Source organism: Atractosteus spatula, chromosome 11 (genome assembly GCF_055471065.1).
Source record: "Atractosteus spatula isolate fAtrSpa1 chromosome 11, fAtrSpa1.hap1, whole genome shotgun sequence".
NCBI classification, from domain to species: Eukaryota; Metazoa; Chordata; class Actinopteri; order Semionotiformes; family Lepisosteidae; genus Atractosteus; species Atractosteus spatula.
In genome coordinates this window covers 21,703,006-21,727,940 of record NC_142716.1, presented here as the reverse complement: position 1 = coordinate 21,727,940, position 24,935 = coordinate 21,703,006, and the positions used below count along the sequence as shown (strand labels likewise).

Sequence of the window (24,935 nt, the reverse complement as noted above, 5' to 3'; positions counted from 1 at the left end):
AAATATTCAAATTCAAAAGGAGATCTTTTGGCATGACAATTTGACACTAGTACTGTAAAATGCTTCAGTAGAAAGAGAAGCAGAACAGGCACAATAGGACGTCACAGGTTTTACACAAACATTTTCAGGACATTTACATTTAATTAAGGCAGAAAAAGCAAACAAATGAAAGTGCTAATTTATATTAAGTGACATAAGGACAGACACAAATGAAATGAGACCATTTGTACCATCTTGCACTCTTAGTAGCTAAATTAGATTCATATTTTGTCCAGACGTGTCCTAAACGTTCCCAGAATTCTGGTATTGGCCACCTTGCTGCATATCTTAAAAGTGCCATTAGGGAAGTCTGTTCCAGGTATTCACTACTCTTTGAGTGAAGGAAATTGTTATTTAAAGTTGATTTCTCATCTTGTCACAGTATTATAAATTTAATGTGTGAGAGTATTTGTACGAAGGCAGATGAATCTGGGGTAGAAAGTATCTCTGGCCTATTTGTATACAACTCAGCCAGACTGGTCTGTTTGTTTCTGTCATGCTGGCACATGTCTCTGGGACTCCAGCTTTCCCTTGTCTGTGACACTCTCCCCCTCCAGGCTGTGGTCAATTTTTATTTTTTCAGGGTTTGTCTCAGTTTTCTGCAAGAGTGAAGACCTACTCTAGTGAATTGTAGTATTCAAGTATTACTTATGACACACTATTATGAATACCGTACTAAGAACCTCTCAAGAAATGTTTGAGTATTATACCCTTGCCACCAAATAATGTCAAACAATGATCATTGCCAGCTTATTCAAAAGTAGAAGTGCTCTGTATACTGTATTTTCATAATACCAAACTTTAGAAGATGTAACAGGATTTAAATTACCTGTACATTAGCTTACTGTACATAGAGTTAAGGAAAGTAGAGATTGCACATAAGGAGTGAATACTCATTGGTGTGAAGTAATTAGTGGTGTACCACAATCGGTATTAGGGATCCATACAAGGAAAACTGAACTTTTTAATTTATAAGAATGATCAAGGGTCCAGTATAGTTAAACCGTTAAAGTTTGCATTTAATATCATATTAAGATGATGAGCAAACACTGTAGAAGTAGCAAATGGAAATCAAATAGATTTAGAGAAAATTCAAGACTGGGCAAACAGCTGGCAGATGACTTTTAATGTGCAGGGTTTTGCATTAAGTTGGTAAAATGTAAACTATAAATACACAATGGGAAGCACTGAGAAGAGGCTACCTCTGCAAAAACTGAGATATTTACAGTATGGTGACAAGTTACTTACATATTTCAGACAATATGGGAAAATAAATGAAATGTTAAGATATACAGTATACTGTAATTGAAAGCACAGAATTGATATCAAGGATGGTATGATAAAATTGTATAACACACTTCAATGGCCTCATATAGAAAATTCTGTAGACTATTGGTCACTGTATTATAGAAATTTTATTGCTGCTCTGGAATGAGTCCAGAGGAGAAAACCAGTTAACTAAACAGTTTAAGGGAAAATCCTACACTGACAGGCTGAAGTAAATGAATGTTTTTAGTCTCGAACAGGCAATATTACAGTGCTGTTTGATACAAATATTCAAAATCCTCAAAGGCATTGACAGAGTCAACCCAACAGATTTCTAAAGGGAAGTATATTTATAACTAAAAACAGGAGACACTTCTTTATCCTAAAATTTATGGCAGGATGGAATAAGCTATTCAGCCATGTTGTTGAAAGTGGTATTCTGGATTCCTTCAAGAAACAGTTGGATGAGATCAGCTATCTACCAAATGGATAGATGGAATGAATATCCGTCTCTCATTTGTATCATTTCATATGTTCTTTCATTCTGCCCATCAGAAGTTGTACATTAAGATGATGTACACACCCGAAGAAGGCTCCACAGCCGAAACTTTGCGTTTTCTTCTTCTCTTTTCTGCATGGAATGTTCAGCATGTCCCTTTGCAGCCTACGCATGCTGACACAGCTACCCACCTAAACTACATTAAGATAATGTACTGTTAACCAGTTCCCCTTGTAATTAAATAATACATTAGTCACAACTGCTTTACAAGAGAAATTAAGGGATGACAGAAGAGGTTGTGGCATGAAGAAATTGGGTGGGGCTGGAAGCACAAAGTTCAGCCAATAATCACAGACGTTACCAAAAAAGGTAGAAAAAGTATTGGGATCCAGTGTTCCAGCACTGTATAAATAATGTAGAAACAGAAGTACCTGAACAACCACTTGAGGGACCTGGAACAACATTTGGAAGAAGCTTTCAGGAGCTCAGAACTGTGAGTGATCCTTCTCATAGGTAAAAGCATTAATGTTAATTATAGCAAGTAACCTCTCGATTGCAATTGACTCGTGTGGGGGCCTGATCCCTGAGGTGATTGCTGCCTTTTCATTGTGGGGACTTGGTTGTTAGACTTCCTGCCTGGTGTCCTGCTGGGTTTTGGTTTGATGATGTAAGGAAAGAGAATGATTAAACTATATTCAAGTCTTCAAGTGTATTATATTATTATATTTTATGGTGATATTTTTAAAATAAAATAAAGAGATTAGACATTATTTAAAATGACTATATAAACAAATCATAATTCTGGTTATATTATTATGTAACACCAGAAAATTCCATATAATGCAGAAGTTCTTAACAATAAGCATCTGACAGTTTAACTCTCCTGGTTCATTGAGGTAAACATAATAATCTTTATTTTATTTAGTGCCTTTCATGGTACATCATATCGAGATATTGTTTAATACAGCAATCCAACAAAAGAGACAGGTATACTGTGAATTAAACATGATGCAGAGACCTGTATTCCATAGTAAATTGCTAGTTGCTACTGTATGTAAAAGCTAATTATTTTAGTTATATTCATAGTAGTGATTTACTTACATTTACCCATAGTATCTAAATTTTAATAAAGTGATAAAAATGATGATGATGGTACTTTTAACATTGCATCTACTGTATACTACTTTTTTAAAAGTGATTATGTTTGTGAAAGAAATTACAGAACCTACCGTATAGTATTGTAGAGTATATGTCAGCAAAAACGGCAAAAAATATCCAAAACTAACATACTGTATACTGATTGCAAAAGTATTCACAACAGAATTCATGAGCTAATACTTTGGCAGAAATACCTTTGGTAGCAACATATTGTAGAAGAATGCTGTATTATTTCTTAGTATTATGATAGTGAGTTACTTTTATTTACCTGTAATACCTGCTATGTTCTGAAAAATCTTGCTGATAGTAATTTGCATGGGTCCTTTATTGAACAGACCGTATTGAAGTTGTAACATTGTCACATTTTTCTGTAGACTGTTCTAAAATGCACCAGAAGGGATACAGTGAAAAGCATGTACTATAGTGACTGTTATCCTTTGAAATTTCAGAAGTCTGAAATAAACAGGCTTTCATTTTTGCAACATTAATTCATTGTCAGTTTTTTTCTTTTTTATCTCAATATTTTTTAATATTGTGATGAAGAGGATCATTATACTGAAGTGAAAAGAGAGCCTAAAAGAAAGAAAACAGAATAGTGACATTCTCGCAATTAACAAATTCAACGCTATTTGCGAAGAGTCTAAACTCTAAGGAAAGAGTGTGACAGCTTATAGTTTGAAATCCTTCCAAACTTTCTTTTAGTTGTGTATGGCTTGCCACAAAGAAGTATTGACAATCCTCAACTGACTCAACAGTCCTCAACTGACTGACTTCAAGAGTTCTTCAAGTGTCTGATGAGTAGTAAAAGCTGAAAAATATTTATCAGGGTTAACCTTAGAATTTCTTTTCAACAAAGCTTTTCGGCTCTCCACATCACCAGACGTTTAAATAAATATTTCTCCATTGCCTATTTGGTGATGTTAGTTACCAAATAGCAGCACATAGTACCACTCAGACTCTATCTGTCTTAAATTACAGTGGCCACATGTTGTGTTTTCTCTGGTCATCCAGTTTTTATTGTCTGAAAACTGGTTTAAATGGCCAGTTGGATGTTAGATGCCGTTAGAGACAGCCCATTACATCTGTCCCTTGGAGGAACTGGTTACTCAATAGGGCTAAATGATGGTAGGACTGTGAGAGAATTTCTCTCTTGCAGCTAGACGTACTTACTGTATCACAAAACCATTTCTTAACTCTTTATGAAAATTCAGAAGCATAAAAATATACAAAATAAGTTAACAAAATATGTATTATATGTAACTTTAACAAAATAAGTTAAATATAATAATATAAATTGTTAACTTATTACACTGTTAATAAGTTAACAGTTTAACTGTTATTATAGTGTGCAGCCTGCTCAGTATATTTATTATATATGCAGCTGCCATATCACACTGGCCAGTACCATTATGGCACTTAACCAGATGAATAATAGGACCCTATGTGGTGACTAATAGATCTCAAGAAAGCAAGGGGAGTTAGAAACAAAATTTGAGTGTAGTTATCCAAATCGCAGTTCAAGAGTCGTGGTCAAAGACAGGTGCGCTGGTCAGGAAGCCAGTGGTTCAGAAGCTAAGTAATTTTGGAACAGAGATGAGGAGCTCCACTTGGTGAAAAACCAATACTGAGCGTTGAGGTGGAGGTGTTGAGGGCTTAAGTATTTTGGGATGTAGTGGGTGCAGTGATGAAGGAAAGGTCTGATTGGTTAATTAGTTAATGCAACGGCGTATGCAGGAATTAGAAAAGGCTGGAGTCTGATTTGGAACAATAGGGGGTCGTTTGTGGTATTTGTGTAGGGTTGGATTCTGGTTGTGAACGGTCATGACAGTACCTGGGTGAGAGACCTCCTGGGAAAGCTAAGGTTGCTGCTGAAAGAGGTGTTAGTGGGGTGAGTAGCAAATGTTCCAATGTCCAAAACCGGGAAATCAATCCAGACACAGACAAACAGAGTTAAAAGCCAGAGTGGGATCTGGTGGAGGGATGGGGAAATAAAAGGGGGGTCACGGGACCAGACGCTCACTAATCCCGCACTCAGCAGGTCAGGACGCCGTGATGAAGCCTGTGCCGTCGAGTTGCTCCTGGACTCGCGGATAGGCGGGCTTCTGGGCGTCCATCTTCCAAAGCTGAGCCCAGATTGGCAGGAATGTCTGGCTTTTACAGCACGGGGGGCTGGAACCAGAGGCAGGTGCAGGAGATCAGTACAAAACAAAGAAGGGCTGGACCGTCCTTAAGAGGAGGGGTTTACGAGCGTGACACTGGCATCCTGGTCAAATTTCCCATTGGCCTTTAAAGTGCTTTGAGTGGAATGTCCATTATTATTATTTAGAAGGCAGCTTATCTTTTCTTTTGGCCTCTGTGGGTCTGTATGCCCGATGCATTACTCTTCACCAAAGATGTGGCAGAGAACCAAGAATTCTCCTGCCTCTACTTATACTAACCACTCTGGTATATTCTGGAGAAATCACTTACAAGTTGGGTATTATGAATATTTATATCACTACGTATGTTCTAACAATATATTGTTGGGTTTTTTTTGTTGTAATTCTCTAAAGGTCTTTGAGAATCCACCTTTAAAGGGCTACATAAAATACAATTTATTATTATTTCTGGCTTCCTGAGTTAATGCAATGTTATCTTGATTTACCACAATATTTAAAGATAGACTTTTTAATTTGCACAAATAAGCGTCCGTAAATCCTGTATGTTTTACCTTATTATTGTTATATGAATAATCACCAAATCTCTCTCTTTCTCCACTAGAAGATTCCTGCTTAGTCGCCTTTTAAATCCGTTACGGCAAAATGTCGGTAAGCTGAGCAATTTTTAAAATTTTTATAGTACGTCTGTTTAATAATAAACTACAGTTCTTTTCTGCCATATCAATCCCTGATACTGTAAAACTCTTTGAAATTGGAGTTAAATGTATGTGTCCCTGTTAAATAAAACCAGAATTTCACAAATGTGTCTTAACATTGTAGTCATTGTGTATAGTTGTAATTTAATATATACATTCTTCTACTAATATTTCATCATGAAGAGAACAAGTGCTTGTGTTGTTCCAATATTTCAAAGAGTTTTAAAAAAGTGCAGTAACTCTGTGCTGATTTACTGATTCAGCTGTGACCATTTCCTCACATGGGCATGAAAATATTTCTGTTATTTTTGTCATGGTTCAGCATATCTTTAACTTAACATTTAACAGAAATGAACCTAAAAACATAAGAAAGGTCTTACTTTGGTAGTTTGGCTTATGAATGAATCTAAAATCTCAACAGTGCCCAGAGATTGGGTCTCAACTACCTGGCTAGGAGGCCTGTTCTAGACACCCATTACTCTTTTTATAAAGAAATGTTTTCCATTCTCTGTCAAAAATGAATTCCCTTTTTGTTTCCAATTGCGTGCATAGTTCACAGTGATACATATGGTTATTCATTCACTCAGAGAATACAAAGACAGGAATACATAACATCTTGCATGAAATTATATATTAATTATAACATTTGTTATTGTCTAACTAGTAAGTTAAATCAGTCTCAGTTAATCACTTTAGTATTCTCCAAGACAAGGAAATAATTTACTGTTGTGAACTAAACTTCATTGTTTCTGGAAAAATCATTTTGATTATAGTGTGAATATTGAACTTTATACTCATCAAATATTGCTGGCCCAGCATTTATTGTAGAGTATAAACTTGCCTCTGATGATGCAGCTAGCCTGGGTTCACCACAGCTGTCCAATTCGGCTGGCTGGCTTTGTGCCTGAGTTGTCCCAGGGCACAGAGAGAGCACTGCCTAGCTTGGTCCTCAGAGAACTTACTGTTGCAATGAACTTTGCTTCTTAAAACAGTCTGTACACAGCATCCGACTCAGGTCTGGTTACAAGTGAGATGGGTGGGGAGAACATACTGTATGTTATGATGTCATCATGTGTATGCCCCTATGCCCTGGGGGGAAGCTCAGGTTGTAACAATCATAACATGGACCTAGGAAGGGAAGGATTTGATTATTTGACTTGCCAAAACTGTCAAAAAAGAAACAAGGACAACTGACAACATAGAGCATATACTATGCTATTACTTCAGATTTCCAGCAACGTTTTGACAAGGTAACACATAAAAGGTTGATTTTCAAATAAAAAACTATAGGAATCAAGGTAATATATTCAAATATATCACCAATTGGTGCACAATCAGGAAACACTGTATCAACTTCTGGGGTTCAACTTCACTTTGGGTAGAGGTGTGCAATGATCTATAATTATGTAGATTAAATTAGTAAACCAGGTAAATTTGTAGATGATGCAAAAATAGGAGTAGTGAAAAATAGAAGTTGCAGACAGACAAAATCATTTAGTCAGCTGTGTAAGCTTCACTGCTCCTCTTTACACTGAGAGTTATGATTGTCTGGAATAGGATTCCCAATGCAATGGTTGAGACCAAAACTCTGGGCAAGTTTAAGAAATAGTTAGATGAAGTTTTAGTTCAGTTAAGTAATTAATTTACTAAGTGACCAAGATAGGCTGAATGATCTCCTCTCATTTGATTCTTTTATTATGTTCTTCTTCAAAGGAATCAATTTGTCTTGAACACATTTTATAATGCTGGGGGATAACAGAATAGCTAGATAAGTTTAAGTCTAATTTTAAAATATTTGTTTTTTTATCTTGTATATCTGGTTAAAAAAACACTGGGTCTCATTTGGGGTAAACATTTGAATATAACCCTTTAGGATACTTTACATTTGATAAGATTAATTATACAATAAGGGCAGCCTTGAAGCCCAAGTCACAAAAAAGTTTCAGTATTACAAACTAAAGGAAAATAGATTAAGTGAAAATGAATAAACTGAAAACAATATTTCCATCATTACTTTTCATGCAAAAATTGCCTATGTTTAAAGCTCATTCTTCATACTGTATATACAAATGTGCATTAGAAGGATGAATAATTACACAGACATAAAATCTTGATGTAGACCACTTGCTGTGTGTGATATCTTGACAGGTGTTTTCGGTGACAAATGCAGTCGTTAAAGAAGGCACCGTCATCAGAATTGAGGGGATCATACCTCCAGATGCCGACACGTATGTTACTGATTTATGTTTGTTTAATTAAATACCTAGAGCTCTGAGGGAGAATGGGATATCTCTGATACTTCACAACAGCGTGCAGATTGCACACATTCGTAAACCACCTTTAGTTCCTTTTTAAGAATATCCTGAAAGCAACTCTCAAGTGTCTCAACTAGTTAAGGTGCTTGCCTGAAAACACACTTTTTTAAAATTTGTGAATACAAAAATGGGTGGATATAACATTAAGAAACTGGTGATTCTATTTTATATTAAATAGTGTATAATGATAATTTAAAACTTTCACATTTTCACTTTCATTGCATTTACCATTACCTCTTTTCTGGTCAACAGTATAATTATTATACCAATCATTCACTGAGACAATTAGATTAGATCACTGCTGTACCCTTAATAATCATAATAAATGTTAAAATGTTTCTTTTCAGTTCTGTGTATAAAACTCAGTGATTTCCCCAGTCCTGCCGAGCAGTCTTAAATTGCAGTTTAAGGACTGTTACTAAATTTCAGTAAGATATTAAGAGCTTTTCACACCTAGAGATCATCAGTTATTGAATACTGAAGAGGATCAAAGGCAGAGCTATAGTGAAAGAGGAGGGAAAGTGAAGACGTATCTTAGCAATTGGGAATAGGGAGTAATATATTGACAGATACAATGTTATTGATCTGCACTAATTTTATCCTCAGATTCAGTGTTAACCTGGGGAGTGATTCAGAGAACATTGCACTGCACTTCAATCCCCGTTTCCAAGGTGATGGTGGTGTAATTGTCGTCAATTCAATGTCCAAGGGGAGCTGGCAAGCAGAGCAGATTGAAAAGGCCTTCCCTTTCAAGAAAGGAACTGTCACAGCGGTAAGAGATAGAGATACTATGAGTCAGGTTCTCTGTATCACCAGTGTCTCTCTTTATCTCACTGAAGGCAGTGAAGCCCATGTTTGAGGTGTTTCCCTCCTCTCTCCTCTAACCCAGGCAAACCTGCTTTGATATCACCCTGTCTCTATAGAGGTGGTGGTGACAGGCCCAGATGTGGCCATCCTACTCTAGCAAATGTGCAATAAGTATGTAGGTTACCTGAAAAAAAATTAACCTTCTTAAATTTAGTGTATTGTAACACGAGATTCTAAAATGTATATTAAGTACAATTAATGCATATATTAGTTTCAAGGGTTTCTTTTATATCTGTTTCTAAAAGAATATTATTTGGTATACTTCATCTACATGTGATTGAGATGTTTTTGTAGGGTCTGTGTAAATGTGTCCAGAATGTTCTGATTTATGATTTATGATTTTTTAAATTAAACCTTTTCTTGTCTTAATATAATTTAACAAGCAGAGACCTAAAGAAACCACTTAAAGAAAAGGACTACAACAAAGTCTTGACTGCTGACTGATTCCTTTTTTTCCTTCTCTCTTCAGTTAAAAGTGAGAGTGAAGAAAGATATGTTTGTGGTAGAGGGTCCTCACAATCTGAAGGTGGAATTTCCTGACCGTCTGCATCTGCCATCAATAACAACTATCTTTATTAATGCGAAATTCAACCTCACTGCCTATGATATCCACTAACCTCCTGACAACACAATGGTCCTGTGCCCACTCTTTAATTCCTTCTGCTTCTTAATGTCTCTTCAGGCTGGCATTTCTCAACCAAAAGGGTTTTAGACACAAATGTCTTTGGAAAAATCCTGGATAACAATAAATCACTAAAACACCTCATTGTTTGGAGTGCCTTGTTCTCCTAATATCTCTTTGGTGTTAATTCTTAAATTTAGGGGAGATCCCATGATGCTGTGTGAGCTGGCTCAGTGAAGAAAGCACCTGATAATTGAAAACTATGGCAGAATTAGATATAGCTGGACTGATTGAGTCTTTAGTGTTCACAGTAAGTGGAATTCCATGTGACAGGGAAGAACTGTTAAAACTTGTTGAGAAATTAAGAACTCTTCTCCTGATCTGAATTGAATCAAAAGCAGAGGTACAATTTATTGATACTAAACCAAAATCATGTATAAAGACAACAAACGTAATAGAATATATCTGTGAAACAAACTGCTGTAATACAAAAAAATAGTCATTCACTCTTGGATTACAAATAGTTAATACGTTTAAAGAGTTAAAAAACACATGACTATAACACTCTAGTTTGTACTGTAAGTTCTATCAGTCTCAAATAATTAAATAACATTTATTCTGAGATACAAGTAAATATGCATTTACTACTATGAACGAAACATCAAACATGCATTTGGAATAATAATTTTACTCTCAAGGATTATAACGTGAATAAGGAAGTTTATATTCCAAAATCTATTTTGTCCATGCATCCCTGATAAGATGATCTTCGCGATGGCAAGACGGAGATGGGATGGATTAGTCTGTGGCAGCTTGCACTACTATGTGCTGGGAGGGTCCTGATGCAGACAGAGGGGAGAGAGAAAGAGCTTTTGCCTGGCATTGCCTAGCCGTTGGCTTCAGGTATCTGTGCCAAAGTAGCGTCTTGCTGCCTTTGGTCTTTAAAAACAGTCTGTGCATAGTTTGTCTTCTTGGGGTACGGCTACAAGGTCAACAACGGGGGAACTTGGTTTATCCCGGCTAAGCATTGTTCAGAATATTCTGTTGATCAGTTGAAAATAACAGAGGTTTTGTGAAACAAGAATTCTTCTTTTTTTCCACAGAGAATACCTTGGGTAGAATTCTGTACTTTATGGAATCACTCAGCCTGGCATCTTGGAGAAAAGTTGAAGTCTTGACTTACAGTGGTGTGAAAAAGTGTTTGCCCCCTTCCTGATTTCTTATTTTTTTGCATGTTTGTCACACTGAAATGTTTCAGATCATCAAACAAATTGAAATATTAGACAAAGATAACACAAGTAAACACAAAATGCAGTTTTTAAATGAAGGTTTTTATTATTAAGGGAAAACAAAATCCAAAGCTACATGGCCCTGTGTGAAAAAGTGATTGCCCCCCCTGTTAAAACATAAATCAACTGTGGTTTATCACATCTTTGGAAAGCTGAGTTCAATTTCTCTAGCCACACCCAGGCCTGATTACTGCCACACCTGTTCTCAATCAAGAAATCACTTAAATAGGACCTGCCTGATAAAGTGAAGTAGACCAAAAGATCCTCAAAAGCTAGACATCATGCTGCGATCCAAACAAATTCAGGAACAAATGAGAAACGGAGTAATTGAGATTTATCAGTCTGGAAAAGGTTATAAAGCCATTTCTAAAGCTTTGGGACTCCAGTGAACCACAGTGAGAGCCATTATCCACAAATGGCGAAAATATGGAACAGTGGTGAACCTTCCCAGGAGTGGCCGGCCGACCAAAATTACCCCAAGAGCGCACCGACGACTCATCCAAGAGGTCAGAAAAAACACCACAACAACATCCAAAGAACCTGAGGCTTCACTTGCCTCAGTTAAGGTCAGTGTTCATGACTCCACCATAAGAAAGAGACTGGGCAAAAATGGCCTGCATGGCAGAGTTCCAAGATGAAAACCACTGCTGAGCAAAAAGAACATAAAGGCTCGTCTCAGTTTTGCCAGAAAACATCTTGATGATCCCCAAGACTTTTGGGAAAATACTCTGTGGACTGACGAGACAAAAGTTGAACTTTTTGGAAGGTGTGTGTCCCATTACATCTGGCGTAAAAGTAACACAGCATTTCAGAAAAGGAACATCATACCAACAGTAAAATATGGTGGTGGTAGTGTGATGGTCTGGGGCTGTTTTGCTGCTTCAGGACCTGGAAGACTTGCTGTGGTAAATGGAACCATGAATTCTGCTGTCTACCAAAAAATCCTGAAGGAGAATGTCCGGCCATCTGTTTGTGACCTCAAGCTGAAGCGCACTTGGGTTCTGCAGCAGGACAACGATCCAAAACACACCAGCAAGTCCACCTCTGAATGGCTTAAGAAAAACAAAATGAAGACTTTGGAGTGGCCTAGTCAAAGTCCTGACCTGAATCGGATTGAGATGTTGTGGCATGACCTTAAAAAAGCAGTTAAGGCTTGAAAATCACTCCAATGTGGCTGAATTACAACAATTCTGCAAAGATGAGTGGACCAAAATTCCTCCACAGCGCTGTAAAAAACTCATTGCCAGTTATCGCAAACGCTTGATTGCAGTTGTTGCTGCTAAGGGTGGCCCAACCAGTTATTAGGCTTAGGGGGCAATCACTTTTTCACACAGGGCCATGTAGGTTTGGATTTTTTTTTCCCTTAATAATAAAAACCTTCATTTAAAAACTGCATTTTGTGTTTACTTGTGTTATCTTTGTCTAATATTTCAATTTGTTTGATGATCTGAAACATTTCAGTGTGACAGACATGCAAAAAAATAAGAAATCAGGAAGGGGGCAAACAGTTTTTCACACCACTGTACTGTAGATTGATTTCAGTAATGTGATTGAAAAAGTTTATAGAATTTATAGAAAAATGTATTTCCAAGGCAAAATATCTCTGACCAAAAGAGCATGAATGCCTTGAAAATGAACCTCAGCAATGAGCAGTGCTCACATGGGAAACAATACTTGACTTAAACAAAGATCTCTGACACAAAGTGTAATGATGTCAAGCTAAGTCTAAGGAATGTTCATATATTTTTATTGACCCTGACATTGGAAGTTCCAATAGCTACTAATACCTGCAGGTGGCAATGGGAATGACACTTACAGTATGTAGTTGGCCATGCTTATGTCTTTGTCAATGAACTCAACAATATAGCTGGAGATGCAAAGAATGAAAGCCGCAGTCTTCATGTCTCTACAAAGATATTGCTTTTTTTCTGAGAGGCCACACACTGTTTTGAGGACACATCGTGTTCCATGAATGACTCAGTCTGTGCTGAACTTACTGGGTCCTGAATACCAGCATCCCTTTATTCATTCCTTTGATGCATTCCAGTTCCAAATTAATGCATATTAGTACAAGCTGCAATATCTCCTGTGCTACGGAAGACAAGTACTCCAAAGTGTCTCACACCTATAGAGCCACCACCTTAAGTAATGAAGCACCAGTAATACACTCATTGGGTGATATGGATGATTATCTCCATGGAAATCAGGGCAATAAGAAGACTTTGGATTAAATAACATAATAATTTGGAGGGGAGTGTCAATGATGGGGGTGATGAGATTTCAGGAGGTGATGGAGATTACATAATCTATACAGGTAAGGGGGCTGACAGGTGTGATAAAAGGCCAAACACTGACACTGTGTTCTTCAGTGGGCATGTACTGTAAGCACATTAACTGGTTTTAAAGTCGAATTGCATTCAGGGTGCAGATGCAGACAATAACACTTTCACCAGTGTGAAGAAAGTGGTTGGAACAATGACTTGATAGTAGGAGTTGATGAGGACATTTAGCTCTTTGGAAAGATCTAAACTCTTCAGATGTGCTTATCTACCTGATGTTTGTTAATAAGTCTACAGTGCATGATAAAGGTACATTACCATACATTTTGGGTAGGGTGGAATCAACATATTTAAAGCATCAGATGGAGGTCTCCAAACAGACAGCTTGCTTTGTGGTGTCCATTACAATCTTTCAATTGAACATTAAGAAGCACAATTTAATTTTTTTTTATTTCCAGAACACTGAGCATAGAACAAGACACAACTCACCACAATCACTGAATGTGATCCATGTGACACACAATAGTGCAATGACAAACTGTGCTGCTCACTTAATATACACTGATCTCAACATTGAGCAATTAACTCATGATTACTATAATTATTTTAATACATGTACATATAAGCATTATTATGTTTTATTTCACAGAAAATGTTATCCCAGATAACATTCCTCCATCTGTGAATATTAATTGTGTGGCTGATGATATTACAGCATGCGTGCAGCACTTTGGACAAAAATCTCCATGCTTCCCTGTCCTCTTCCTTTTAGATTTTAATAGTTGTAAAATTAATAAAGCCCAACCTTCATATTATGGGTATCTCTGTTATGGACATGTAAAAAATTCTTACAGATCATCAAAAAAGCTCTGTTAAGCACAATGGACCACAATACTACTCATCTTATTCCAACATATCACAGAAAATATGTTAAATAAAAGAAAGGGGCTACATTTAAAACTGTAAAGAAATGGTATCACATTGCAGAGGAGTCACTTTGTGGTTGTTTTGATTGCACATACTGGTCTGTGTTTTTTGCTAATATCACCATACGTGGCTGTTGAGGTGAGACACATTATGTCAGAGAACAAAGATCTCAGGTGCCTTTAATTGCACCAACTGCTCTGGTATGTTCATTTGCAAGTTGGAGGTTATAATTATTTATTTTACTAATTAATTAATCCTCTCTACCCATTTTCTGGTATTTCACCATTTTTCTAACCCCATATTTGTAACAATTTGGAACTTCTGGTGTTGAAAGATTTGAAGGAGATGGTCCGGTGTTTAACCCACTCCCGTTCATGTACAGTACCAGCGGAATACAAGATATTGTTCCGACCTTGATGTATCATTTTTATACCCACCTGGAGAAGCCTTAGGCATTGGTGTTTGTGTATTTTCCTAGTGCTTTTAACACTATTCAACCCCACGTGATGGGTGGGGAACTTGTTTACATAGGAGTAATTCCACAATTTACTCTATGGATTATTTCTTTTCTAAAAGAGAAGCCTTATTGTGTCAGATTAATGAAATGGAAGTATTCTTCACTGGCTTTCCTCAAGGCTAAATTATTTCTCCTGCCCTTTTCACATTGTATGTGAAAACATTGGAGAGAGTGGTACTTTATCTCTCAAACTAGCAGACACTAGACAGCATACTCTTAAAGATCTATATCATTTTAGAACATATAGTATATGAAGGTCAATGATATTGTCCTTGATCCTGCTCGCCTCCTCTGTAGTCAGTATGCCATTTTATCATCTTAATGTTGGATACAGTTCATGCCTATGAACATTAAGCAGGGCCTTTCCAGCTTCATGCCTGTGTCTATTAGGCTGCATACATCCCATTTCCACCATGCTCATTGATTTATAGACAAATCTCCTCACTTCCTTCCCTTTTTTTGATAGCTTCCTTATAATTAATTCAACTGTTTCATAAAAGAATTGGGTAATGTCTAATATATAGTTCAGGTGGGTAGCTGCATCAGCATGCATAGGCTGCAAAGGTACAAGTAATAGGTTTATTCCATTCCATGAAAAGAGAAGAAAGAAAACACAACGTTTCGGCCATGGAGCCTTCTTCAGGTGTGAGCTTCAGGCTCTACAACCAAAATGTTATGTTTTCTTTCTTTTCTTTTCAGCATGGAATAAACCTATTACCTGTTCCATGTCAAAAATATATGCAGTATAATACACTGGACTGCTGATTTTATGTGATCTCTTTTTATGTAACATGTATCAGGAATGTGTTTTTTTCAATATCTATGAAGGATGTGTTTTGTATCCAGCAACAAATGAAGTTCCTTGTGGAAAAATAAAAATTTTAAGAAGACTTTAGTCTAAGTCTATATATATAAATATCTAGTTGGAGCACATGGTGTGGAGCATCATGGGGTTGTCCAGTACAATTAAGTTGTATTAATATTTTAACGCATATGGCCAACATTGCAGGATGTGCGAGCTGGCTTACCAGCATGGTGACATCACCGGCCTTCCCTGTGAATAGCAGGGAATGCAGCAGTTTGGCTGGGTCCCTGTTGAGTGATGCTGGAGGCCTGGGTTCAAGTCCCCAGTGGTGGGGGGCCGACCTGAGGCAACAGTGGCGAGGGTGCATACCAATGTGAACCTGAGAGTGCTACAATATGAAGTTTGTATTAGAAGTGATTAGTTTTTTTTTGTTTTTTGATGCATGCGTTGTGGTTTTAAAGTGATGTAGTTTGTGCAAAGGGTTTGCAGTGGGATTTAAAATCTAAATTTAAAAATGGTCATCTCTGTAGAGAAAATACCATGTTTTTTTTCTGTAAAGTATGCTCAAAATAACTTGGCTTTGCTTACCTGTCTGTTTTTTTGTTTTTGTCTTAATTTTTTTTAAGTTTGTTACACAGGCTTACTGTACATATACATTGAATTAGCCAAGAATAAACATATTGTTCTCATCATTCATATTAATCTCATGATCACATATACAAATGCCTCGACTGTAAAGCAAAAATACTACAGTAAATAAAAGTCATGTAGAGTTGTGTTTCATGTTAAATTCTGTACATGCTGAACCAGTGAAATAGATACAAGGGATAGTATCTGACATTTCAGAACAATTGGAAGGCAGGAATAAGTATTGTTAAAAATATGTACTATATACTGTGTATAATCTTTGTGTAGGTTTTGAGAGGTTTGCATCTTATAGCATAGCCCTTGTAATTCTCCTGCCAAACTCTTTTTTACACAGTAATTTGAGATAGTCATCTGCAATCTCTTTGGATGTTATGTTAGGGATTTCATCCAGAATGATTTTTCTGTTATAAGCTGTTGTCCTCTTCCTTGAACAGCTCCCCCGTAGTTTCCTAAAGTAGATATCATTGGTCGTAGTGATTGCTTACTCCTCCAGTACTTCCTTTTCAAGACATTTCATATTTGTTGTTTTGCAATGCCCATTCTCTCTGTAATGGGTTTAATTGGAATTTTCTTTGCTCTCATCTTCACAGTTGCTTGGTTTTCTGTCATACACAACTCTCTAGACTTCATACTGTATTGCTTTATAGCTTCTGACTTGAAAGGCAGACCCAAAACTCCAAAGGCTGGAACCAAGGCTATACATCCACAGCTCTTTTATGTTTTCACATGAAACATGCACACCTGAGCAAATAAAAACAATTGTTTTAATGTGGCTAAACCTGTATATTATACAAAGCGACAAACAGGTAGAGAAAGCTGCGTGTAGCTGACAAACTGACTAATCCAAATGCTTCATCCCAATGAAAGCTCTAAGAGTGAGTGTCATCCCCCCACACTCTCCCTCACAAACACCGTTGCATTCCCAAACCCACTGTTTCACAATCCCATTCCTAATTGAACACATCACATTCCCACATGCACGAGATTCCACAAATTCTCACTCCCGGACCAATTATCCAACCACATCCCTTTACCTTCAGTATTTAAAGTTCCCTCAAACACCAACCCTTGCTCACTATCGAGAAGCCTCCTGTAGTATTCTCTAAGGCTGTGTTTCTAAGCCTTTTTGACTGATCTCCTGGTACCAAATCTTTGCCCCTGCCTTTTGACCATGCCTTTTGGATTTTGTTTTTGGATTGTCTTTTGGATTTCCCTTGTTACCGAACTCATTGCCTCCCTTATTAACCAAGCCCCCGGATTACGTCTTTTGGATTATCCCTATACTACTCCGCATTCTGCAGGATTCACGGTTCCGCATAAGGCTCCTCCTATTCTACCAATTGGTTTTGTGACAGTGAGGAGAGCTGACAGAGATAGACAAAGCAGCTGGGAGCCCAAAGGCCAGTGTAGATAGCCGAACAGGACAGGCAATAGTAGATGGGCTGATCTGAGACTGTAGGCGAGCACAGCTATCAACGCTGATTGGGAGGAGAGTGAATGCACTGTCTGTAAGGCCTGACATTTGGGTCTTTGCCATTAGTCTGATGCTTGGCAGGACATACAGGGTCCTCACAAGACAGACTAAGAAATACTCAGGTTGAATTCTGGATGGATGTCCTTCTGGAAGCGGGCTTGATATGCTGTGAGCACTACCCTGGTGAAAAGATACCTCAATGATAAGTGCACCGGATCAGTGGCAGATAAGGGTCTAAATATCCAGGACTAATGGAATAATCACATGAGCAAGTCCTCACAGCCCCAGGCGGTGTTCGAGCTCTGGCTGTCAGAATGGGGCTGATCTGGTCAATGGATCCTGTGCAGGACTCAGGAGACTGAGAAAGACACTAAGCTGAATCGCTAGGCAAAAACGAACAGCAGGAAGCAGGTGAGGAGGTCTGAACATGGAGAGTCAAAGAGGAAGCAACAATCCAAAACACAAGGCAAAGTCGAATCCAAGAAGCAGGCGAGAAGGTCGGAACACAGAAGTACAACGAGAAAGCAGCAATCCAAAATGCAAGGCGAAATCGAAAAACGAGAAGCAAGCAAGGAGATCGGGTACCGGAGAAAAGCTAGAGATAAACGCGCACTAGGGAGCTCAAGGAGAATCTGCAATAGTAAGCGGGGAAATTAGGAAGTAGGAGAACTAAAATAGGGACGGGAGTGAATGGTGATTGGCGTGTTACTTGTGGTGTGAGCGTTTGTTAAAGGGTGCGCGTGGGAATGCAAGAAGGGACAGAGACATGAGTGGAATGCGTAACAGTACCCCCCCCAGGGTTGGCTCCTGATGACCAGGTAGCTAGAGTGGGATGGGTGCAAAGGAAGTCTCAAATGAGGTTTTGATCCAGGATGTCCGCTTCAGAAACCCAGGAACGTTCCTCTGGACCATAATCCTCCCAGTCAATCAAAAACTGGCGGATGCCTCTACGCCATCGGGTGCCCAAGATCCTATTCACAGTATAGGTGGGAGAGCCGTCCGTTAATCGGGGGGAGGCGGATGAGGTTGACGTGCAGAAAGTGGGGATCTGTGGTAAGGCTTCAGGAGGGATACATGGAAGGTGGGGTGAATCCTGAGGGTGGGGGGGAGGGCGAGGCGGTACGAAACGGGTGTAACACGGGATAGTACTCTGAAAGGCCCAATGAAGCGAGGACCCAACTTGCGGGAAGGTTGCTGGAGTGGAATGTTCTTGGACGGCAGCCAGACGAATTGGCCTCGACGTAGACGGGGGAAGGGGCTTCGGAGTCTATCAGCAGAGGTCTTCTGTCTTTGAGAGGTCTTAAGCAGAGCAGTCCTGACCTTCTTCCAGAGTTCCGGGAGGGGGGAAAAATATGCCCGAACAGCAGGGACATCGGAGTCGGGAATAGTGCCGGGGAAGAGCGAGGGTTGATAACCCAGTGAACAGAGGAACGGAGACATGTCAGTGGAGGAGGTGTATAGAGAATTGTGGGCATATTCAGCCCAGGGGAGTAGGGAGGCCCAGTTATCATGGGCAGCGGAGACGTACGACCTGAGGTAGGTCAGCAGGTCCTGGCTAATCCTTTCCGCCTGGCTGTTGGCTTCGGGGTGGTAACTAGAAGTGAGGGAGGAGGATGCCCCTAAGATCTGGCAGAAAGCCTTCCAAAATTTAGATATGAACTGCGGACCCCTGTCAGAAACAATATCCTTAGGAATGCCATGGAGGCAAAAAACATGCTGGAAAAAAAGGTCTGCTATCTCTCTGGCTGATGGGAGGGCTGGAAGAGGAACAAAATGTGCAGCTTTAGAGAAACGGTCGATGACCACCATGATCATCGTTTTACTGTGGCTTTTCGGGAGATCTGTCAGGAAGTCGACCGAGAGATGAGACCAAGCCCATGAAGGGATGGGAAGAGGTTGTAAGAGACCAGCCCTCTTCTGCCGAGGGGTCTTGCTCCTAGCACAGGTGGGGCATGCTCGCACATATTCCGTTACATCGGACTTTAGGGAAGGCCACCAGAGATTAATTCGATAGAATGTCGAGTGCCAGAGTGGGCGACGAAGCAGGAGTCACAGCCCCATTGAAGAACTGCAGAGCACACCGAAACAGGAACAAAGAGTCAGTCCGGGGAGCACTGGGGGGGAACTGTGAGGTTTCGGAGTGCCCGTCTCACCTGGTCTTCAATGTCCCAACGCACAGCTGCGAGAAACCTGTCAGGAGGCACGATGGGCACTGGAGGGTCTTCGGAGTCGGTAGGGTCGTGAAGGCGGTAAAGGGCATCAGCTTTGACGTTCTTGGAGCCTGGGGTATAGGTAATGAAGAAACGGAACCTGGAAAAGAACAGGGACCACCTAGCCTGGCGGGGGTTGAGGCGTTTAGCAGATTGCAGGTAGGCCAAGTTCTTGTGGACAGTGAGGATAGTAAAGGGATGGAGGGCCCCCTCCAGCCAGTGTCTCTACTCCTCCAGGGCAAGCTTGATGGCCAAGAGTTCCCTGTTCCCAACATCATAATTCATCTCCGCAGGGGATAGGCGCCTTAAAAAGAAGGAGCACGTATGGAGTGTACCCTTCTGACCATGGCATTGAGATAAAATGGCATCAACTCCAAGAGCGGAGGCATCGACCTGGAGCACAAAAGGAAGAGAGAGATCAGGATGATGGAGAACTGGGGCTGAGGAGAAGTTCTGCTTGAGACGAAGAAAGGCCCTATCAGCCTCTGGGGTCCACCTTCCCTGTCCAGGGCCTTTACGAGTAAGGGAGGTGATGGGTGCTACAACAGAACTGAAGTTTCAGATGAAACGCCGGTAAAAGTTGGCAAAGCCTAGGAAACATTGTACTTGTTTCAGATTCTTGGGTGTGGGCCAGTCCAGGACAGCAGAGACCTTAGCAGGGTCCATCTCAACACCCAGAGAGGAGATTATATATCCCAGAAAGTGGATACTGGAAGTATGGAAAGTACACTTCTTCAACTTGGCATAGAGGTGGTTATCGACGAGTCGAGTGAGAACTTCGCGGGCGTGAAGGACATGATCATCCATGTTGCGGAAAAGATTAAAATATCATCGAGATAAACCAGGACGTACTTCTGAACGATGTCCCTAAAAATGTCATTCATAAAGCCCTGGAATACAGCAGGAGCATTAGCCAGGCCAAAGGGCATGACCTGATATTCATAATGACCAAGTGTGGTAATGAAGGCTGTCTTCCACTCATCACCCTCACAGATGCGGATGAGGTTGTAGGCGCCCCGTAGGTCAAGTTTGGTGAAGACAGAGGCTCCCTGAAGAGATTCCAATGCAGAGTTAATGAGGGGAAGGGGATACCGGTTCTTGATAGTAATCTCATTAAGGCCTCTATAATCGATGCTGGGCCGCAGGGATCCATCCTTCTTCTCCATGAAAAAAAATCCTGCGCAGGCCGGAGAAGTAGAAGGGGAATGAAGCCAGATTTCAAGGAATCCTGGATGTAGGACTCCAGGGCGTCAGATTCTTTCAGAGAAAGTGGGTAAATTCTTCCTCTCGGAGGCAGGGTTCCAGGTAGTAAGTTAATTGCACAATCGGAGGGACGGTGTGGTGGCAAGGAGAGTGCTTTTTGCTTGCTGAAGGCAAGGTGCAGGCTGGAATATACGGAAAGGATCCCGATGGTTTCGTCCTGGGAGATGGGGACAGAGGAAAGTCTGAGAGGCAGCTACAGACAACGATGATGACAATTGTGTCCCCAGGCCAGTGGTTCACTGTTGGACCAGGAAAAGTGGGGGTTGTACATTTTCAACCAAGGGTATCCAAGAACCAGAGGATGGGAAGGAGAGTGGAGGAGGAGGAATTGGATGCTCTCGGTGTGGAGGGCGCCGATGCGTAGTGTAAGGGGAATTGTCTGCCATTCAACAAGAGTGAGAGGGGATCCATCAAGGGTGAGGAGGCGGATAGGGAGTGAAAAAGGGATGCGAGGAATATTCCAAGAGGTGGCGAGTCCGGAGTCTAGGAATTTTTCCTCTGCGCCTGAATCAACAAAAGCCAGAAGAGATTCTTTCCCCGGAGTCCATCCCCAGAAACCAGTGGGCGGCAAAAAAAGGCCAGAAGAGGCAGAAGAGGGAAGGATACCGACCTTGGCAGAGGGCAGGGAAGTACGGGGAGGGCAGAAGGGGCATGAAGCTTGGAGATGCCCCACAATAAAGGCAACATCCCTCTGAGAGTCGGCGGCGTCGCTCCTCAGAAGACAGCCTGGAGAAGGTCGGGCAGGAGGGGGCAGAAGGGGGTTGAACCCAGGAGCGTTGTTCTTGTAGCCTGATGTCAATTTCGGCCAGACGGGAGATAAGGTACTCCAAGGAGGGAAAGTCCAGTGGAAGATATGCGAGGTGGTCCTGAAAAGCGGAAGACAAGCCCTGGCAGAACTGGTGGGTAAGAGCCTTTTCATTCCAGGGCACTTGGGAGGCCAAAAGGCAGAATTCCATAGCATAATCTTGAAAAGACCGGGAACCCTGGGTGAGAGAGGTGAGACGGGAGACGGCTATATGGTGGGAGTGGAGCTGACCAAAAGTGGACTGCATGGCAGCAGAAAACCAGTTGGTGTCAGCAGTCATGGGAAGATTCCGAGCGAGGAGGGAAGTAGCCCAGTCCAGGGCTCAACCTGAAAGGTGGGAGACCATGAAGGCAATCTTCTCTCTGTCAGAGGGAAAATAATCCGGGCGAAGGTAGAAGGCCATCCAGCACTAGGTTAAAAAACTCTGGAGTTTTGCTGGGTCCCCCTCAAATTTCTCCGGGGTGGGGGGTGGGGGGGGTCAAGGGGCAAGCAGCAGCAGCAGCAGCCGGGGGAGGAGCAGGCACGGGATCCACCGGAGGAAGTGGGGGACGGGTGATGTGGTCCGCTAGGCACTGAACTGCAGTGGTCAGTTGTCCAGGAGCCTGGGACTGCTGTTGAAAAAAGGCAGCAGTGCTGTTCTGGTCCGCTGGATCCATGATTTGGCTCACTATTCTGTCAGAATGGGGCTGATTTGGTCAATGGATCTTGTGCAGGACTCAGGAGACTGAGAAAGACACTAAGCTGAATCGCTAAGCAAAAACGAAAACCAGGAAGCAGGTGAGGAGGTCTGAACATGGAGAGTCAAAGAGGAAGCAACAATCCAAAACACAAGGCAAAGTCGAATCCAGGAAGCAGGCGAGTAGGTTGGAACACGGAAGTACAATGAGAAAGCAGCAATCCAAACTGCAAGAAGAAATCTAAAAACGAGAAGCAAGCAAGGAGATCAGGTACCGGAGAAAAGCTAGAGATAAACGCGCACTAGGGAGCTCAAGGAGAATCCACAATAATGAGCGGGGAAATGAGGAAAAAGGAGAACTAAAATAGGGATGGGAGTGAACGGTGATTGGCGTGTTACTTGCGACATGAGCGTTTGTTAAAGGGTGTGCACGTGGGAATGCAAGAAGGGACAGAGACGCGAGTGGAATGCGTAACACTGGCTTGTCTGGGTGTAACTAGGCTATGCTCCTGTTGATAGCAAAGGACACCTGAGAATTAGGTTGGTAACACATGGCACATCCTCACAAGAACAGAAAGGATGTACCATCCTACAATACAGTACAGAGTTTATAAAAAAGGCCATCACAAGGTGTCTCTTCAGTGAACAAGTCTGAGATGTATTTAGATCTTCTGGGATCAATTAGTGTTTGTTTGTTGCCTCTGAAAGGGTTGCCATGAGAGTAGAGCAGCACTAGAATCTTACTAATGATCAGCTGCTACAGACAAACCTCACTAACATGTTTTTGGGGATAAAATCTCAGACTATTTCTTCAGTGTCACAGAATATATTTTTACGTATCTATACAGTATGTGATTCATTCTCTTAAAACTAAGAAAAGCTACACCTCAGTTTCCCCAGTGGCACTTCATGATATAAGAATAACAAGTGCTGTAAGCTGTCGCAATCCCACTGAGAGAGGCAGCATTAACCAGCAAGAAGCAAACCTCTATGACTGAACTGTGGTGGCTTTGTGGAGTATGCCTTCTGGTAAGTTATTTTCATGATAAACTGAAACTCAAGCATCATTCTTATGAAATATAAATTAAGTTCTTATTTGTCTTTTTCTTAAAAATGCAGTCCCTCAAAATTTACTATAAAAACAAAAATAATGAGAATTATGAAACAATACAGACTGTAAAGGTGATTTGACGAATAAAGTCATCTCTTGACTTGTTTTGTGTGGAAGCTGTGATGCTCTGTCATAAAAACTTTTCTCCTGAAGAATATACAGTACAGCCCTCCATAAGCACTGGGACAGTAAAAATGGGATGATTGAATATAAACAGTAATATTATTCTAAAATGGCACAACCATCTAATATAGTGTAAGCACAGAAATAAAAGGTGACATTCTGTACTTTTGCCTCATATTCATCTTTTCATCTCGAATTCAAATCACTTGCATACACAGCAAAAATAACACTTAACTTCCCAGTACTTACAGAGGGCACTGTGTATTCCATATAAAGTCACACTAGTGGAATTTGTATAAATTTTAATAGATTGTTTTAGAGTTCAATTCCTTCTAAGATTTTTCTAAGCTATGTTTTTGAACAGCATCTGAACATGAGATGATGTTTAAAATGGAATGAAAAGGTGATATTTTTTTAAATTCACACTGCTCTCTTCATTCTTATGCATGCAGTGTTTTTAATACAAACACAAAAACAGCGTAATGATGCTTTCCATTTTGGCAGTGCTGGTGAAAGTTACTTTTAAGAAGATATGTACTACATTTACTGTATAATAATAACTTATTAAGTTATTATTATTTCAGCTATTAAGAGTTTTGGAGATGATGACATGGTGAAGAGGTCCTGGGTTCAATTCTGCTCTGGAGTGACTTCTGTGTGGATCGTGCATGTTCTCTCTCCAACCATGTGGGCCTCTCCTGATGTGTGGGTCTCTTCCTACTGTACATTCCAAAGACAGGATTTTTAGGCCAACAGGCATCTCTAACCTGTTCTTCATGAGCAGTGACATGCAGTGCACTTTGAGTGTAACCCTTCTGCTACAGGCTCAAACCTCACCCAACAACCAGCCACCTCACCATTCACATGCACGAAGTGGTCACAAATGCCCACACACACTATAGTCAAGCCATTTTCTCACTTCACAGAATGGACATCACAACAATGTAGGACAAAACAATGCCACAGGACAACAGCCAAAACAAATACAACAATTGTGGTTCTTACAGGTGTTTTACTTGCTTATTTCTTGAGCTACTATATGTGTGCAAAATAAACCAAAGGTAAGAAGACAGTCAATCACAAGTCCAACAGATACTTGTAAAACTTGTAAAAACAATGCCAATTAAATAGCCTACATTGCTGACAAAAGACCACACTTATAAGCATTCTTTTTCATAAAATTAGGTA

The 24,935-nt window shown here is 40.3% G+C and overlaps 1 protein-coding gene across 1 annotated transcript; it reads left to right on the top strand.

Annotated features, from left to right (window-relative positions):
- Nucleotides 1-2,262: 2,262 nt before the first annotated feature.
- LOC148823679 (galectin-1-like) lies at nt 2,263-9,653 on the top strand. The gene is made up of 5 exons (XM_088928083.1): nt 2,263-2,317; nt 5,723-5,769; nt 7,965-8,044; nt 8,738-8,903; nt 9,468-9,653. The coding sequence occupies exons 2-5, from the start codon at nt 5,764-5,766 to the stop codon at nt 9,612-9,614; spliced, it is 399 nt and encodes a 132-aa protein (XP_088784209.1). The 5' UTR covers nt 2,263-2,317; nt 5,723-5,763; the 3' UTR covers nt 9,615-9,653.
- The last annotated feature ends 15,282 nt before the right edge of the window (nt 9,654-24,935 follow it).

What these genes read in the sequence shown, in the direction of transcription:
- LOC148823679 (XM_088928083.1), top strand. An exon ending in ATACCTCCAGATGCCGACAC is followed by an intron (nt 8,045 to 8,737) that starts GTATGTTACTGA and finishes TTTTATCCTCAG; the next exon opens with ATTCAGTGTTAACCTGGGGA. An exon ending in AGAAAGGAACTGTCACAGCG is followed by an intron (nt 8,904 to 9,467) that starts GTAAGAGATAGA and finishes TTCTCTCTTCAG; the next exon opens with TTAAAAGTGAGAGTGAAGAA.